Source organism: Aptenodytes patagonicus, chromosome 4 (assembly GCF_965638725.1).
Source record: "Aptenodytes patagonicus chromosome 4, bAptPat1.pri.cur, whole genome shotgun sequence".
Classification (NCBI taxonomy): Eukaryota; Metazoa; Chordata; class Aves; order Sphenisciformes; family Spheniscidae; genus Aptenodytes; species Aptenodytes patagonicus.
In genome coordinates this window covers 60,343,331-60,361,252 of record NC_134952.1, presented here as the reverse complement: position 1 = coordinate 60,361,252, position 17,922 = coordinate 60,343,331, and the positions used below count along the sequence as shown (strand labels likewise).

At 34.9% G+C, this 17,922-nt stretch overlaps 1 protein-coding gene across 1 annotated transcript in view; it reads right to left on the bottom strand.

The window, feature by feature from the left end:
• Window positions 1–17,922, bottom strand: part of SEC24B (SEC24 homolog B, COPII component) — a 49,382-nt gene that overhangs the window by 14,936 nt on the left and 16,524 nt on the right. Inside the window, exons 4-11 of the mRNA XM_076336884.1 lie at window positions 13,929–14,033; window positions 9,040–9,120; window positions 7,151–7,332; window positions 5,381–5,565; window positions 4,099–4,201; window positions 2,945–3,071; window positions 2,208–2,317; window positions 1,126–1,238 (exon numbers count right to left, since the gene is read on the bottom strand). Of these exons, the coding sequence (XP_076192999.1) occupies window positions 1,126–1,238; window positions 2,208–2,317; window positions 2,945–3,071; window positions 4,099–4,201; window positions 5,381–5,565; window positions 7,151–7,332; window positions 9,040–9,120; window positions 13,929–14,033 (1,006 nt within the window). The remainder of the gene's footprint in view (window positions 1–1,125; window positions 1,239–2,207; window positions 2,318–2,944; window positions 3,072–4,098; window positions 4,202–5,380; window positions 5,566–7,150; window positions 7,333–9,039; window positions 9,121–13,928; window positions 14,034–17,922) is intronic.

Here is a 17,922-nt window from a genome sequence, read left to right as displayed (position 1 = left end):
TTTCATAATTAAAAAAACCCCATTTACTAATGTAGTTACAGAGTACTTGCAGCTCTAAACCAAAATCCAATGTCTCTACAATACAACATACTTATTTCTCATGCAGACCATACTCCAATGTATGGCATTAAAAACACAAAAAGAGAAACTAAATGGGATTTCTCAAAATATAAAACATCAGCAAGTGCTGAAAACCATGACGGTGAACAAAAGCAACAGAGGCAAATACTGTTTTTACCATCTGGATATATAAATTAACTGGATGTACTGATTTTCCTAGAGACTTTGCATGGGATTTTATGAATTTTCCTAAAATAATTTAGCATGTTTCTGAACAAAGACAGACTAACGCAATAAATGTAAGTGAAGAATTTTATTGTACCTGTTGGTGTCTTTATCAGAAATTAAAATCAAGTTTCCTAAGAAAAACTTGTAGAAAACAATTTTCAGAGTGAGGCCTCCACAGGATGCAAATTAGTTTTCAAGACTTGAACATAGCGAAGCTTATCAACCCTCCCTCAAAAAGCACCGCCAGCAATCCCACACATGCTGTGCCAGTGCAAAAAATGAGAACAGATAGAAAGCGGCACAGCTAGATCTAAAAAACCAAACTGACAACACAATTCACCTAGGCAGTCTCACACTAGCGGTTACAACATTCCAGTATGCAGCACCTCAGCCATTTCAGTGCAAGAACCAGCCAATTTAATCTCTGTAATTTAGTTATTTTTGTTGGTCTTAGCAGGGGGGAAGAGCACACTTTATAGATGTTTGTACAATCAACGTGTTGTTAAAAGTTACAGCTAAATATTCTTTCCAGATAAGTAAATTATTTGCAGATCCACCTTTAATCACAGGCAGGGAAGATAGCTCTCATCATGTAAATTGCTTCAACAGCTGTTTTTTTGGGGATGTTGGTTTTTTTGCTTAGTTGGTGGCTTGGTTTTTTTGGTTGTTTTATTTTTTTAGACATGTAAGTTGCATTTCAGAATCTCAGGTAACAGAACTTCTGTCCTCTAGGGACAGAATGTTTAAACACTATATGCAAGTTTTCTGCAAAACTGTAGGTTAGTATTGTTCATAACAACACATCAGCTAATTTGAAAAGGTCATTTATATTCTTACTTGTCTAGGTTTTCCAGCAATGACTGGCAGACTATTGTCAAATATCCAGCCTCCACTGCATTATGAGACACATCTAAAACAAATAAATATACCGCAGGCTGAGGAGGACGAAGCTACAAAGTAAAAATAAAAATAAAAAAATGTTCAAAAATCATATTTAAGGAAGTGTTAAAAATGATTAGTCATTAGAAAGGGAAGTGGGAAAAGGGAATACTTAGAAAAATGCAAGGTATACATTATGCAATAAAACTGATTTACTAACTAAGAATCATGCAGATAGACTTAACCACAATTCCCAGTGGTTAATAATTCCCATTTGTAATAAGCATACAATGTTATGCTTCAGAACAGAAATTGGATATTTTAGTCTCTCCTTCCAACAGTCAACTCAAACATGACACACTGATGCCAGATATGGAATTCACTCTTCAAAACACCACTGTTCTTTCAGGATGTGGACAATGCAATCCATTAAAGGGGGTTAAAATATTCTACCTACATCCTTTTCCCAACCATGTAACAAGCTGTATTTACTCATTGCCAAATGTCTCGGCCACAGCATTTCAATTCAAAGACAAGAGAACAATTTATTTTTCCTGTTGTTAATAATGTCATTATGAACTGGGCCTTTTCCCAGGCCTTGTTTATCTTTCTTGGAGACAAGACTACTATCACAGCAATTGTAGGCTGACTCCTAGTTAGAATCGTTTCTGTCACAATTACTAACTGAAAATTTGAACCCAACTTAATTCTCTCGTTATTCCATTATTGGTCTTTCAAAACCTCTTCAAAATGAGGGAGAAAGCCAGAAGCCACATTGCATCAGACTCAAACCAGACTATGCCACATTAAACTGCACTGGACGATTACACACATTGCAATTGCCTTTAATTGACAAGCCTCTGAATATCTACATTTGCCAAAATTCAAAATAAATATGAATTTTAACTATTCTTTGGTGTTAAGAGGACCTTCACAGGAGAATTAATACACACCATTGGAGCAATATGCAACGTTAATTTCAAACGCATTTGTATTAACATGCAATTGTTGCTCAAGTTCCCATGAAAACTTTTTTTTACCATATAGTCCGAGGAAGCAATGAATTCTACTGTAGAATTTTGGACCTCTGGCCGTTTGTGAGGCTCTCCATAAGATCGCGTCAGAGGATTATACATAAATTCTTCAGGAACTACAAAAAAAATTTTTTCCACAAAAAAAGTTTATATATTTGTCAGCAAATAAAAACCATTATGGCAGCTACAAGCAAACTAATGCAGACATATTTCAATTATCACTAACAACAGAAAAAAATTCACATTAAGGATATGTAAAACGAAGGAACATTTCAAGTATCCCAAGCAACATCAAAGTGAAATAACTGGAAACAAAAGAAGGTTTATTTTAAACAGCAATATTTCCCCAACTTTAAAACAGCAGTGCAAATAGAGCATTTCACAACAACAAGCTTCAATCTGTATTGTTTCTCATAACCTCTGGCCTGGATCGCAGGCAGTATTAGCTGTCATGTTTCCCTTTGCATATTGCAACAGCAGTCAATGGAGTAAGTTGATTTCATTATATAAGTAATCAGGATAATATGATTACATTTTCTTAGTCTCCCAGAAAATTGCAAACAACCTTTTGCTTCACAAAACGCACAGTGCATCTGACTTATGATCCAGAGATTTTAAAAAACATCTTAAGAACACTGCCATTTTAATCTACATTTTAATCTAAAGTATCCTGTGGACTGATACGATGCAAATACTTGAAAGAGATTCTATAAATGCAAGCATCTGCTACAAAAAAAACTTACCATCATTAACTCTATAGCACAGATTGCATTTCCACCTCCTTTGATCAACGAAAGAAACAAAAGGGTTGATATATGTCCTGCAGGATCTGCACCTCACTATTGTGCTTGATGTTATTACTGGTAGTTGCTAAAAAGAAATAATGGAAAGCTGTAACAAAGGTACGTAATACATTTTATGGAAAACATTACTACGCAGTACAGTGTACAAAAGCTTCATAAGACTAGATATTCTATCATCTTTCCTTTTATATTTTTAGCTCATTTTCATATAGAGTGATAAAATGATAAAATGATGCCTATTAAAAATATCCTCCCCTTTAAAATCAGAAGAAAAAATATTTATTGTCTTAATCCAATCTCACAAATCAAAGATGTAATAAGATTTTTAATGAATTTACTTTAAATTACATAGTTATAAATAATAACTAGTCTGGGAGACTAGTTATTATTTATATATAATATAAATTATATATAATAAAAATCATTATATAAGTAATTATTTATATTATTATAAATAATAACTGTCATACATAGTTATATGTATATATACATAGTTATTATAAATAATAACTATGTCCTTATAAAAGACAGGACAACTTTGGGTGACTAAGTATGATAGACAGCAGATTTTAAACAAAGAACACACATTATATGAAAAGTCATACCAGACACTTATTCACCTTTTTACATAAATACAAATAAATTAGATGGAGAGGAGTTGCTTAACAGTTACGAACACAGCTTCAATCTTACATTGTGCCTACCTTCTATTGACAGCATTTATCATGCCAGTAATACATTCAACACGAGCACATCTTTTCAAGAGGGTACTGTAAACACCTTTTCAAGAGGTATCTGACAGTTCTGAGCCCACCACACAGTAGTATTTCAGGGCTTCAGAGAGCCACAGGCAAAGATTTCCAACAATAAGGAAAAAATTTTGAAGGACTTGTCCAAAGCTTTTCCCTTATGAATTTCAATGAAGTAGCAATTTCAAGGCTTTTTTCCCCTCCTCCTCCTTAAGTCCCAAACAATTTTTTGCTACTTCTGTTAAATTTAGGACTTATAGTTCAGTATATTTTATTGTTTGAATGAAAATAGGACAAATGCATATATTAAATACATATATTAAAAAGAGAAGTAAGCTACTTTACTGTTAGGTCTCTGAAGGGATGTAGCAACAAACCCAAAGGAAGCTTAGCTTTGTTTAACAAAGCCTGTGTCTGTGGAATATTTGTCAATGTACATCGAAATGAGCTGAAAGGAAATAAAAACATTATGTTGAAAATGAAATTTTAAAACATGTTAAGAACATTGTGCTAACACCTGATTTTAAAGAATTTTGAAATTTAAGAAATCCTAGGTTTTACAAAGCTGATTTAATAAACAAAATTAATGCAAAGAGATTTAAAAAGCCTCCTAAAGAAACAAAAATACAATACTCCCCCGCTCCCCAATTTAGTAGTTCAGCAACGCAAGTATACCAAAACGAACTTGCAAAAAAGGGATAAAACTGCTTTAGGTACAACGCTCAATGTAAAATGATGTATTTTTTATTCATTATAAAGATTTTTTGGGTGAAGGAACTAAAGGAGGAATACAGTATTTACTAGTTCTCAGAAAGTAATATTTATATAAGAAAACAGTAGCAAAGGATCTCAAATACTGAGAGAGTCAAAATCTTTTCTTTTGTGTATGTAAAGTGGAGCACGGACTTAAAGCTAAATAAAGGGCACTAAAAAAACCCCAATGCACGAATAGTGCTGTCCAAAGTGTTCCACACCCAAGAACGATTTCGAGACCCCCAATTTTCTGATTTATGTTTTCTGGTGGGACCATGCATTTCACTAGGGCAGTAAGCTGAGTTAATTTAGGGCAATGAATAAAATTTCTTTTGGAATTAGAATTAAGATCTTTGTGGGAGAGCAATTTCCATTGTACCTAGCTGCACTTGACTTGGGTAGAAGATAATACTACTTAATGTTAACTAGAGGTGAAAGGATACATCATGATTGCAGGATTACCACAGTAAAATATACTCACAGTTTATTCAGTGTGTTTAGGCATGATCATCATAATTTTCTGGAAAAAAAATCCTATGCAATATTACAAAAATATTCTATGAAATGTACTGCATAACATCAAGGTGTTTATTAATAGATTTTTTTTTTAGATGGATAAAACAAGGCAAAGATTAAGCAGATTTCTTAATGTAAGTGAGCTACACTCACACTGCATATAATGTATTCTGATGGCAGGACAGTTTCAACATTTGTGTAAGGATGCAGACGATAAACTTATTTTCAGGTGAAAGGGGTTATATTAGCTCTTCACAAAGAGTTAAAGTCAGGAGTCAGTTTAGACATTTTTTGACACTTTAAATAATTATTAGTCACTGAAAAATGTAAGATGCTGTTCTAGACACAGTACACTTACTCTGGACTGCAGTTTAATTTCCTAAGATCAGAATTCAAGTTAGGCACAGGTGCTGGAACTGAAGATACAGGCAAAATATTTCTATCTTGTGTAAGGTTTACTGGTCTCAAGCTTTCTGGCTGCTGAGAATGCTGTAGACTTAACCCTCCTAAGGAAGAGGACAGCTGGTTCACACCTGGATATTGCTGAAAAAAGTAAGAGCATTGCAAATGGGTAAACACACAATCATGTTTAAATAACGACCTTAAATCTTCTTATAATCCCAATTCCTCCAGACATGTATTAAAAAAAAGATACAGCAGTAGTTAGTAACAACCCAAACAAACAAGAGAAGAGTTGTATGGTAGAAATTTAAAAATGCTAAGACAAATGTGACATACCTTCCAAATATGTATCACTGGACAAAATTCAAATTCATGATACAAATCAAAACTGGAAGTCACACATAATCCTTCAAGCTTTCCAGGCATAAGAAAGCAAGTTACTAGAAAGGCTGACAATTTTTTTCCCTCTTCAAAGATGTTATAAGGTAACTTGTCCAAGTTAGAGAAACTGCTTTTATGTATTTATTTTTAAATTAAAACAAAACACCATAGAAGAGGAGAAAAGGTTAGGTTGGAAGGCACCTTTGAGGTCTGATAGTCCAACCCCCTGCTCAAGCAAGGCTAACTGCAAAGTTAAATCAGGTTGCTCATAGCCTTGTCCAGCTGTTTTGAAAATATCTAAGGATTGAAGGTTTCACAGCACAATCTGTTCTAGTGCTTCCCCACTCTCATTCTGAAGAATTTTCTCCTTAGATGTCCAACTGGAATTTCACTTGCTGCAACTTGTAATTGTTGGGTTTTGTTCTTCTACTGTGTACTCCTGAAAAGAGCCTAACTCCATCTCACATTAAAGTGAAGATGAAGCTAAGTCTTTCAACTTAAAAAAAAAAAAAAAAAATAATTAAACATTTCCTCCAGGTCATATTTTACATTACCTACATAACAGTGAAAGCATTCCTGGATATTATATGCTAACTTATGTTACTACACTCAGACCAGTAAGGAATTTTCATCACCTACAATAGCAGCTTCGATACGTTTGCCAGCTGGGCCTTATTTCAGAGAGTGGGATTTGTAAGTCAGTACGTTTCATTTTCTACACCCCTTCACACATAACACTTCTCTGCACTGCTTCAGCATTTGTATTTTGCCTCAGCATCTGCCTCTTCTTCAGATTTCACTGCTCTTGGGTGACCCACATGCGCAACGGGAGCCAGGTGATTGTACACAACTTCTTGGGTGTTTGGTGCTCTCTTTACCAGGAAAATAGAGCAGATACATGCAGCCTGCTCCACCACACACCCAGCACAGGCTCTACAGAGCTCTTTCATCTGGACGCTATGCCATGCCTTGCTCGCAAGGTGATTTAATGCTTGAGATCATAGCCCATAAGTAGCGCTCTGATCAAATGTATCAGCTGGTCAAGTACTTCATTATGCTTCTTCATGGTTTCCTATCAATAAAGTACAGCTCTTTGAAACACCAAACCTTAAAACTGTGGATGCTGCTAATAACTGGTGAAGCAAACTTGTTAAACCTAACTATTTGGAGATAAACTTAACATTTTAACTCAAAAGCCTTCTAATAAGAAGTTAAGATCCAGAGCTGGGACATCAATATTATACTTAATGTTTATTGTCTCAGAAATTATAAAAATAAAATATGAAAATACGTAAAAAAATAAATATATCATTCATGAAGTAACTTTTAAATTAAAAATACAAACCTGTGGATAGTGCTGAAACCCAGGATGGTGTCCCGGATTACTGGGCTGCACAGGAGTAGGTGGCGCTGCATTTTGGTAGCCAGGCTGCAGTGTTGGATATCCATAACCAAAGGGCTTAGAAGCTTTTGATGTTTGGGGGACTGATGGAACAGAAACTGGGCTGCTGGTCACAGAACGTGTCTCTAGAAGGACAAAAGAAATCCCACAGGTATTGAACATACTTACTAGTTCTTTCTTAATTTAAACGTAAACTCCTAAATGCTTGACAAACAACACTTCCATTCATAAGTTTTTGCATTATCCATCAAGTTGTTTATCTGCACTGACCAAATAAATTAGCAAGGAAGATTACTGCAATTATGCTGATAAAGGGGGTATACATGGGAAGATGACCATAGACTTGTGTAACTACTAACAAAATGCTATTTTACCAAAAAAAAAAAAGCAACTTAAAAAGTATTTCAACTGAATAAAAAAAAAAAAGACCTAAAATGCCCTTAGAACCGCATTTTATTCCAAGATTTGCACTTGATATAAACCGCAAAGAGAGACCATTCATGCTCAGTCTCTCCTCTACCGCTTATGAATACTGTTAAAACGTAAGGCTAAAGCGACAGAACTATTCTCTAAATGTAGACACAGAGTTTTCTTGAAGTAATGCAAGTCCCTCCTGTATAGCCCCTGCAGCACAGTTTAGTCCCACTACTTTTAAATGCCAAATTGAAAGTAACACATAGGCCTAAATTCACAGAAAAGTTAACAGTGGTAAAGAGATGAAACTACTCTTTAGAAACGTCTACAAACGTAAGCAAAGTTTCAGAAGAATTTAAGCTTGGTAAAATCCACGGGGAAAAGCGGCAGGCGAAGAAACCAACAACCAAGAAACTACGTTTGGCATGAGCACTCCAGGAGAAAAAAAAAAAGTATCAACAGACCAATGAAATTTAAAGTTGATCCTGTTACTCTTTAAGGAAAACAAAAGGAACAAGTTATTTTTAGAATATGCCTTCAGCAGAACCAAAATGGTTAGTTATTAGCCGAGAAATTAGAATTTGTAATCCTGCAGCCATGCCTCTGCTACCCTTACTGCATGAGCTAGACTCCATGTGGACAGCAATATCAGCTTTTTACTTGACAGAGATTTCACTTCACACAGGAACCCATCAAACTAAGCAAACTACTGTGACATCCCCAGAGGCCAGAGCAATGCAAAAGAGCCAGAGGGGGAGGTCCCCCAAATTAATCCAATTATCATTCAAAATATTGGCTAACATACCTACACTGAATAGCATCTTTTCCACCTGCTCTCAGTATGACAGCTCTACAGATTTCAAGTCTGAGGTAGTCTGCTAGTAGGTTCATTTAGAACAAACCTGACGCTCCTCATATTTTTAGAGATAAAAATAAGCAAAATAGCAGCCATTTTCTTTAAATGAAGAAAAAGAGAAGAAAATAACCTGATTCAAGCATCTCTGCAAGCTGATATCGTTGGTCTCTCAAAACTTCAGTGGCGTGTCAACTACTATCAGCTAACTAATGTCAACACAATCAGGCATACATTATAACCTAGAGAAAGATGCCTGCTTTCACACAGAGGAGAGGATACTTTCAGCACTACGCTCAATATTACAATGGAAAGTATGACTTATGATACAGGGAAGTTTTTTTAAATGGTTAATCCAACTTCAGTGCTAAAACTGTGAAAAGTGACTAAAAAAGCGAGGTATGTTCTCTCTGACGATTGCCCCCACTCCTTTCATAAGCATTTCCTTTCACCTACTTGTTAATTAACAATAAACACCACCAGAAATAGAAAAAAAAATCATAAACAGTAAACATTTAAGTCTTTAAACAAACAATTCAGAATTAACGTGCAATAAAATGCTTACCTGGATAGCCACCTCCTTCCAAGGCATCATAATTGTTCAGAACAGGAGAGGCACTGCTTGTAGTAGAAGAACTATCAATTGCTGGGGGAGGAAAATAATTTCAAGTTAGGTGCTTCAGAAGCGGCAAATTTTTGAGAAATAAGAGACTGAGAATTTTTTTCTAAAAACTTTGGAAAGAAACTGTCAAGAAAGATCCTGGGAAAAAATACCACTTCAGCCCTAAGACTTGAAAGCTATTACCACTGCAAAGAGGAGGGGGAGGAAGAGATAAACAATCAATCAACATATTAAAACCCAAACGAACAAGCACATGCCCAACAAATAACAAGAGAGAGATCAATGGGAAAAGGACAAAAACAATGAAAAAAGTTGTCTCTTGAAATAAAAAATATTTTTCTATTAAACTAAAAGTTCTTTCTAGACTACATCAACTGAACTTATGTACAACATTTTTAAAATAGTCTCTATCGTGACTTCCTTCACAACTGCAAACGGAAGATTCCCATTGTCTTCAGAGTGATTATGTACCATCCCCACGTTCAAGCAAAACTGACAAGTATTTAATTCTTTCCTCCTTTCTGTGCTGTTGTAATTCAGAGCTTGTTTTGTTTTCAATGTAAAGCTTCTATTTTCCATTGAACATTGACAAGAAGTCTCCGCTTCAGCCAGAAAAAAGTTACTTTTGGTAGCCAAAAGTAACTATGTAAAAAGTAACTATGTAAAAATAAGTAACAAAAGTTAACTAGCCAAAAGTAAAAAAGCACACGGGCACATACATAGTTGTTAGTACTGAAGAGACTCCTAATGCTTAATTTTTAGTTCACCCTACGCATGTATCTTGAATATCTTACTGTAAAACATTGCAAACAAAAATATTTAAAAACATTTCTTCCAGTGCCATTTCACATACATTTCCAAAGAAAAAGGTCCAAGAAGATTAAATGTACCTGCTCCTTAAAACAACCCAAGCCATGAAGTGCGACAGAAAAGAAAGAGTATATTTAAAGAATTCAAAAAAGACAATTTTTTGAAATACCACTTTTGTGGCAGAACGGACTCAAAAAGACATTTACTGCTACTGTTCTACTCAGAAGGATCAACCGTGACCACACATCCCATTGTGAAGCTGAAAGTATTTCAAGGGAGAACTTCAATGGTGGAACATTTGAAATCTGATCCCCCTTCAATTGAGATTTCCAAGTAAAGAGACTCCTGCATATGGGAACATAACATCACTGACATTTGGGACACATTAATACCATGGCAACATCATGACTGTATAGATTATTTTTGAGCATTTTGCCTTTAAAGCATTCAGCTAAGAAATAGAAAGACTATTCCAAAAAACCATAGCACTAACAATAGATTTTAAATAATATATTAACACTGTTAAACTCATACAATGTTAGTTTTCAGATTGTTTTTCACTGTAAATTTCCCTTCCCCTCCCCCCCCCCGAAGTTTATAAAAGAACATAACTGCAAGATTTCTTTTCCTACCAAATTTTATCTTTCTTTCTGTTCTAGAAACTAAAGGAAACAGGATTCGTTATTTTCTTCCCTGTGCAGGAACACAGCTTTTAAAGGTTTGGTAAGGCCTACTACAGAAAAACCAAAATATACTTTTATTAGGTCAACAAGATCAAGATTTAAGAATTTTCAAGAAGTTTTTCTTGTCTGACCAGAAGTTAGTTCTGTATTTCAAAAAAATACCAAGAGGATATAAGCACAGTTGTGAACATATAATACACTAGTTCAAGCTTTCTGATTTAACCACTATGTCACTCTTTACAGAGTTTTTCCCACAGCAGACTGTATTCATAAAGTTATATCCATCTATAATATAATTCCATATAAAATGAGTTTGTTCTTTTCACTAGGAAGATACTAATGATACAGTGAGTTGCAAAGAAGAAATATTATATACTTCCCCAGCTCTGCTGGAAAAGTTAAGAGAAACCAATTTGACAAATACATGAAAGAATATATTTTAAAAGCATGCTGTAAGTAAAAATAATGCAACTTAGTCGTACTTCTACTACAAAAAAAAAAAATCTATGCATCACTTCTGACATACAGAAAAGTTTTAGTCAGAAAGTATAGTCTCATGTATTTTGAAACACAAACAAGGTCTGCCTAACTTAAAATAAGAAAGTGAATCCTATTACTGAGTATCCCGTATACTTGCTGAAGACCTGTCACTTAAGGTCTTTGTTTCTAAAGAACTTTCAAATTTTGTAATGTATTCTTGAGAACTGTCAGAGTCCCAATGCCTACAAGAATTCCGATGTGCCCTGTTCTACTCTCCACTGGAAAACAAATAGTTGACTCAAAACCAGTCAGTTGTAGAGTTTCCTGCAGACCAAAAGTAGCTTCAGACTCTAAGCTGGTCACATGTGTCATGGAAATCTCACAGATTCTCCATCAATTAAAAAAAAAAAAAACCCACAGGAACTTCTACAAAATTAAACAGTTTTCCTATGCTTAAATTAAGCTACAACAGCTGTCAGTTTACTTTAGCATAATAAGCACCAAACCAGAGAACATAGAACATATTAGGAAGACAGAAAAAAAAATGTTTTATAAAGAAAAAAAATTAGAAAACACTGCTTAGACAAAAGTAATACTTATGACAGGCTTTTACAATTAAGTAATTATTTTACCAATATAACTTTTGCTTTCAGAGTTTTCAAGAACTCTTTGGCAACATAGTTAAATATCTAACTGGTAAGAGTGACAAAAAATTGAGAAGCTACACAAACACAAGCAACCAGATATCCGACACCTATTTTTCATAAAACCACTGGCACAGCCTGAGCTAGAAACTTGTGTACAGAATCTGTTTAGGATTTACATCAACTCCTGGTGACAGGCGTAAAACAGGATGCTTATTAATCAGGTAGTCTACATATTGAACATGGGTGCCCTTTCACTCTTTTGCATAAGATAAATTTAAATACAATGATAGCTCAAAGGCTACAGGCTTTAGCAAAGTACAGAACTTGAGAGAGAAAGATGATAGGGAGTATGAAAACTTTGTCTCTGGCAGATTTAGGGAATGAAAGAAGGAGACAAAGGTTGCAATTGATAAAAAAAAAAAATCTCACATATCCTTTGACGGAAACCTTGGAATGGGATTAGGCAAAGATAATTATCTGCAGAAAATTCAGTAGGTAGCCCTGCAATAAAAAACCCCAAAATGCTCTCCTGGCTCTTTTAGCCTATTCTTTAGAAAGCAGAGTTCAAACAGCAGCTGCATCACAACAGCCAAAGCAAAGTTTATATCCCAAAGTGGAATTGTTTTCTAGCTGGTAAAGTCTAATTAGACTCATAGCATTAGAAAAAAACCTGGTATCTAAAATTAGGAAGTATCCTTAGATTTAAAAAGAAGAGTTATTCAAGAGTTACTATGCATAATTTAATACTAATACTCAAGCCTGTCGAAAGATCGAATGTGTTATCACACAAAGGGTAAAAAAGTAAAGACACTGAACCAATAATCTGAAATAGCAAGAATTACACAGGATATGCAAAGTGTCCTAATACTTGTGCTGCATTAGGGGTGGGGGTAATAATATCACTTATATTGATACTATTGCACCCTCCAAATATTGTCCTTCTCTGGCTAGAACAATGACAAGTGTCTTTGGCTGAAAATGCCTTCCTCCTTGGAAAAAGAACAGCAGCAACTATTTTCTTCTAATGGTCTACTAATAATTCAGCATAACAGTTGAATTGATATTATTCAAATTGATAACATGAACCCATCACACTGTTCTTAATTATGACCTGGATATCATAATTGTTTTGCTCCATTCTTCATTAGGTCATTAAGAGTGCACTAAGCTATTTTCACAGTAGTCTAGTTTTTTAATTTAATTATTTTAATAAAAAACTCAGAATTATATAGCACTGATTTTTTTTCTGCCTAGTTACAATATGAATTACAAGCTTAAAGGAAAAGTTACAGAAGTTTGCTATCCCAAATTAATACTCAAAGCCAGCACACACAAATGATGGGAGTAGTGTATCAGCACAAGGTATGTGCTATTACTTCCCTCTATCAATAAAGGTAAAAGTCTAATGTTTAATCTCAAAAAGCTTTTTACATTGTTACCACTCATATATAGATTGTAAAGACTTTTCTTTAAGTTAGAAAAAAAAAAGCCACCATCCAAGAAACTAGGGTGGTAAGAAACATCAAACTCACAAAACCAGGCCATTCTGACAAGATACAGGCAGAATCCTTGCAACCAAGAATGTAACGTTTCAATAAATCAGGACAAACTGCTTCTTAAAAAAAAGTAAACAAACTTTTTAAGTTCCCTACAAAGTAAGCAGGTTAAAACTGAACCTATGTGCCCGAACATACAGACATACCTTAGAAAGAGAAAAAAAGGCAGCACGGATTAATTTACTGTCTTAAAAAGCACACTTACTACCTTTCAATATTTACTTTGCTACCTTAATTGTAAGGGCTCCTTGTATGTAAAATGAGAGACAAGGTAAACACTGTTTAATGTAACCATACAAATGGCATCTAGTTGCTTAACATAAGCAATTATCTAGAGCCAGTTATCTTCAGTTAAGAGTTTAAAACTACTGCAAATCAAAATATTAAAAATGTGAGTCTTGCAAGTTGTGAATACCACTTTGTTAGATACATAGAACATCTGATATTAATATGGCAAAAAAAGACCGTTTGCTGACCACTACTGAACTCCTTTTTGTTTACTATACTAATAACAGCTGGGAAATTTCTAGTTAACTCAATACATGATAAGTCAGAGTGACGTTTTGTCTTAAAGGAAAAAAGTTTCAGGGGATGGAAATACGGAACAAAACTTGAGTAGGAAGAGAACAAGATACTGGTGTAAAGCTAAAGCCAACCTGCTTCCTCATCCTCCTCATCCTCTTCCTCATCATCTGAACTTGATGACAAGGGAGCTGGTGCAGAGCTAGCTTGATTATTAACATATCCACCATACTGCATGCCTGTGAAGTGGAAAGCACAAACATAAGAGTCAGACAGACAGGAAAGATGAGAAACGAAAGTCACAAATCATTATATTAAAAGCGAGAGAAATCAGCCATTCTAGAGAAAATCCCAACATGCAAAAAGTTAAATCTACAACCCTATAGAACTATAGTTCCTATATGAACTATATGAGCAGTACAGCAGAAGCGGTTTTTAGTGGGCTAATTTAGCAAAGTATTAGTAGCACATGGAAGTTAGCAAGAGATTTTTTTTTAATATATATGTGTGTATGCGCATGTATTTCAGGAAGTTAAACACACACACAGACTTTCTAGATATGTATTTAATATCAGTTTGTCCACTGGAGTACTTTCATAAGTTAATATATAGAAATAAATGAGTTCCTTCCCAGATAAATTCAAATTGTGTTATGAAAACATTAATATTAAACTTTTGCTTGGCACACCTGCCCCTTTTAAGACAGGAATAATTCATGTTGGAATTCTGAACACTGTCAGAAATTAAATATACTACTGCTGCAACATGCGAGAGTACAAACATACACCTCAGCAACACAGTCAGTAAAATTTAAGCTAAGCAAACCCGAAAACTTGGTTAGTCTTATCTTTAAATTAGTGCCTAAATTCAGGCGCAGACCCATATTTAAGCATGTAAATACACTATCCACTTTTAAGGTCTGGTGACAATGCAACCACTGTTACCTCCAAACCATAATCTATAAGGTTTTTGGGAGTGGGGTTTTTTTGTCCTTTTTTTGTTTGTTTTTTTACAGTATCTACTCTAAAAAACAAAAGCAACACATACATATACCATTTTAAAACAGAGTAAAGCATGCAGCAATAGCTTATAATTAATTTCCTACATTATTCATTATTGATGCAACTCCAGCACCTCCAAGAAATCTTAAGTTTCTCTTGTCACGGGGCAGGGTTAGCAAGGATTTTAAATATGCTTGTAGTTAGGTAGAGACATCCTAAATAAATGCAAGTGACCACTGTTTCTCTCTTAGCAATCCAATAGATTGCTATAGCAAGAAAATATCCTCATTTGTCAAAACTCTTCAAAATTTTTCAGACTCTTTAGAGTTTGGGATTTTTTTTTCCCTGTAGAAGCTCTGTGGCACCATTAGTGTTCTTCATTTTAACATTATAAAGCACTACAGAAGTGTTGTATGTTATGCAGAATCTGAAACCATCATGGTAATTAATAAGCTCCCCCATCCACAACTTAAATCAACTATATCAACCTTTATTTTATTTAAACTATGGGCTAAAAATGCTGTTAGTTTCATGGCTTATTAAAAAAGGGTTAGCAAATGAACCCAAGTGAACCACTTCAATTTCACTTAAGAAAAAGCAACAGAATCAAGGTGAAGAGTCTCTATTCAAACAGTGGAAGTAAAAAGAAAACAGAGCAAAATCCTATCACAACATTCTTGAGAAGCTGAACTTTCATACAGAGGTTAGTGCAAGAAGAGACTGACATTATTTCACTTTATCTAGTGCATTAATACTCCTACAATTCCAGTCAAGTTTTTCCACAATACCAGTAGTCACAATGATGAAGGCAAAATCAACCCAAGTGCAACTGAGGAGGTACAATGCTTCAGTTCCTCTATACTGCTAGAACACAGGACTAACTCAAGTGATTCATAGTCCCATCTTTTATGAAAGCTCCTGGATGCACTAGATAAGGAGGATACAAGAAAACCATTCTCTGCGCAAAACCAGACTACAGCCAAGGAGACTACGTCTTTTCTCAGGCCTGTGAGAGCTACCGAGGAATAAGACAGAACAACTGCATTATTGTGAAGGAGAAAAAACAACTTAAGATAATTAACGTGCAAGTAAAAGGGAAAAAAAGTCAGGATGACAAGAAGAGATGCACTGTAACACAGAGAGCCAAAGTAAAAGAAGATGGGTACAGTGTGAGAGCACAAAGACAGACCTCTAACAAACACCATGTACATAGACAGGAGGAGAAAGAAAGTAAATCAACTGGAAAGGGCATGCCAACGCAAAAATTGCAAGCACGGGCAGATGAGAGAAAGAGACGGAATTAGTCATTCTACTAGTGCTACTTTGGAGTCTTTGGAAGGTTTTTTGGAAAACAAACAAGCTTGTACTGCTAAAACTTCCCCTTTTCCAGTCACTGGTCACATACATAAAGGATGCATGTGTTCAGAAAGAATACAGAAAGAGAGATTAAAAAATATGCTAGTGACACAGAAGTTCAGGAATCAGGAACTAAGTCACTATGAATCCTCTGGAGGCAGGGCTGGTTTGACTCTTACCAGCCTTATGAGTTTGCGTAGATTTTTTATTTTCGTTGCCAGCAGTACTACAAATGTCTGCCTTTAGGATACTCCTACGTTGTGCTAGCACAACTGTCCAGCCACAAAAACAATCTGAGAACTGATCTGGCTGAAAAATAACCTAGTTAAAAAGTCATTCTCAGGTGGAGAAGCCTCCAATTCTGGTTCACTGCCCAGCAATGCCACCAGTAGGCCAGCACAGGGGAGAAAGCAACTGAAGGGCAGAAATGGGTGGCTGAAGACAGCAGTTCCAAGTGCCACCATGTGCCTCATGATGATTTCTGTTGCGACAACTCAGTTCTGCTTAGTATCTTTTACAGAGTTGCTAATAATGTTAAAATCTCCCACTCTCAAAACAGCAAAAGCTTATTTTGAAATCATTACTTATTTTGAGTGAGATTACTTCATAGGTCTGGCTTGAAGTGCAACTGCATAATTTAAATTGTCACAAATTTCTTGGACTGGAAATTTCTAACCCCCGCTACCAGTGTACCTGTAATATAATAATATAGCGCTCTAAAGCTTTATCCCACTGTATTTTACAGACACCTAGAAATGTAGGTGGGAGGACACAAAAGGATAAACTGGGATAAGAACTCATTTGCCTATGAAATAAACCAGCTATTTGGGTATTTTAAGTATAATCACCCATACCATGAAAGACTTTAAAACATAAAGCATACATTTTATGTGGCTTAAGTTTCATAATGGAGGCCCCACCAAAAATGAAAATGAAATAACCACATGGAAAAATAAACAATATTCTGAAGTTCTTTAACTGGTGCTCTACCCATAACCCTCACATTTTCAATGAATTTACGGCATTAAGATCTTAATATTACAAATAGTAGTTCTTACAAAATGAACCCTCCTCTTCTGCATTCTTAAACTTTTTGCTTTAAATTGTTTTCATTTACTCATCAGCTCCTCTCATCAACATAAAACCTAAGGCAGTCTACAAATAACATCCAGACAGGACACACATTCTCAAAGTTTCTCTCTAGCATGCCGCTTTCAAGTAAATTAGTTTATATGAATTAAATTTGTACGGATATTTATGTAAGATTAAACAGGCTTTAATACATTTTAAGTTTTTTGTCCTGTTAGAACTTAGCCAAGTAAACAATTAGAATATTTTAATTCTGTATAGGAATGCCCACACAGGAGCTTCAAACAATGAAATCCACTTTAAAAATTAATTCAAACTGGTTTTCCAGAATGCTTTCATGTAGACAACACTACTCTATAATAAAGAAAAAAATCAGTCCATTTAATCTCTGCATGAGAAACACACTTGGAATTCTAACAACCCAGACAAATATTCTATTTTTTCAGCAGGTTAACTTCTACAAATAAAGTTATCACACTTAATTGTTGATAAAAAGGTATTGCAAGGTACATTATGCATTTCAGACTCCTCAAATGAAACTAAATGAAAAGAGTTTGAAGTCTTCTAATGCTCATAAAAATACCATCTAAACAGAAATATACGTGTGTGATGACATGTATTTGGATTTATTATTGATTATATTAATGTAAATACAACTAGATCAATGCAAACTCCTGATGAC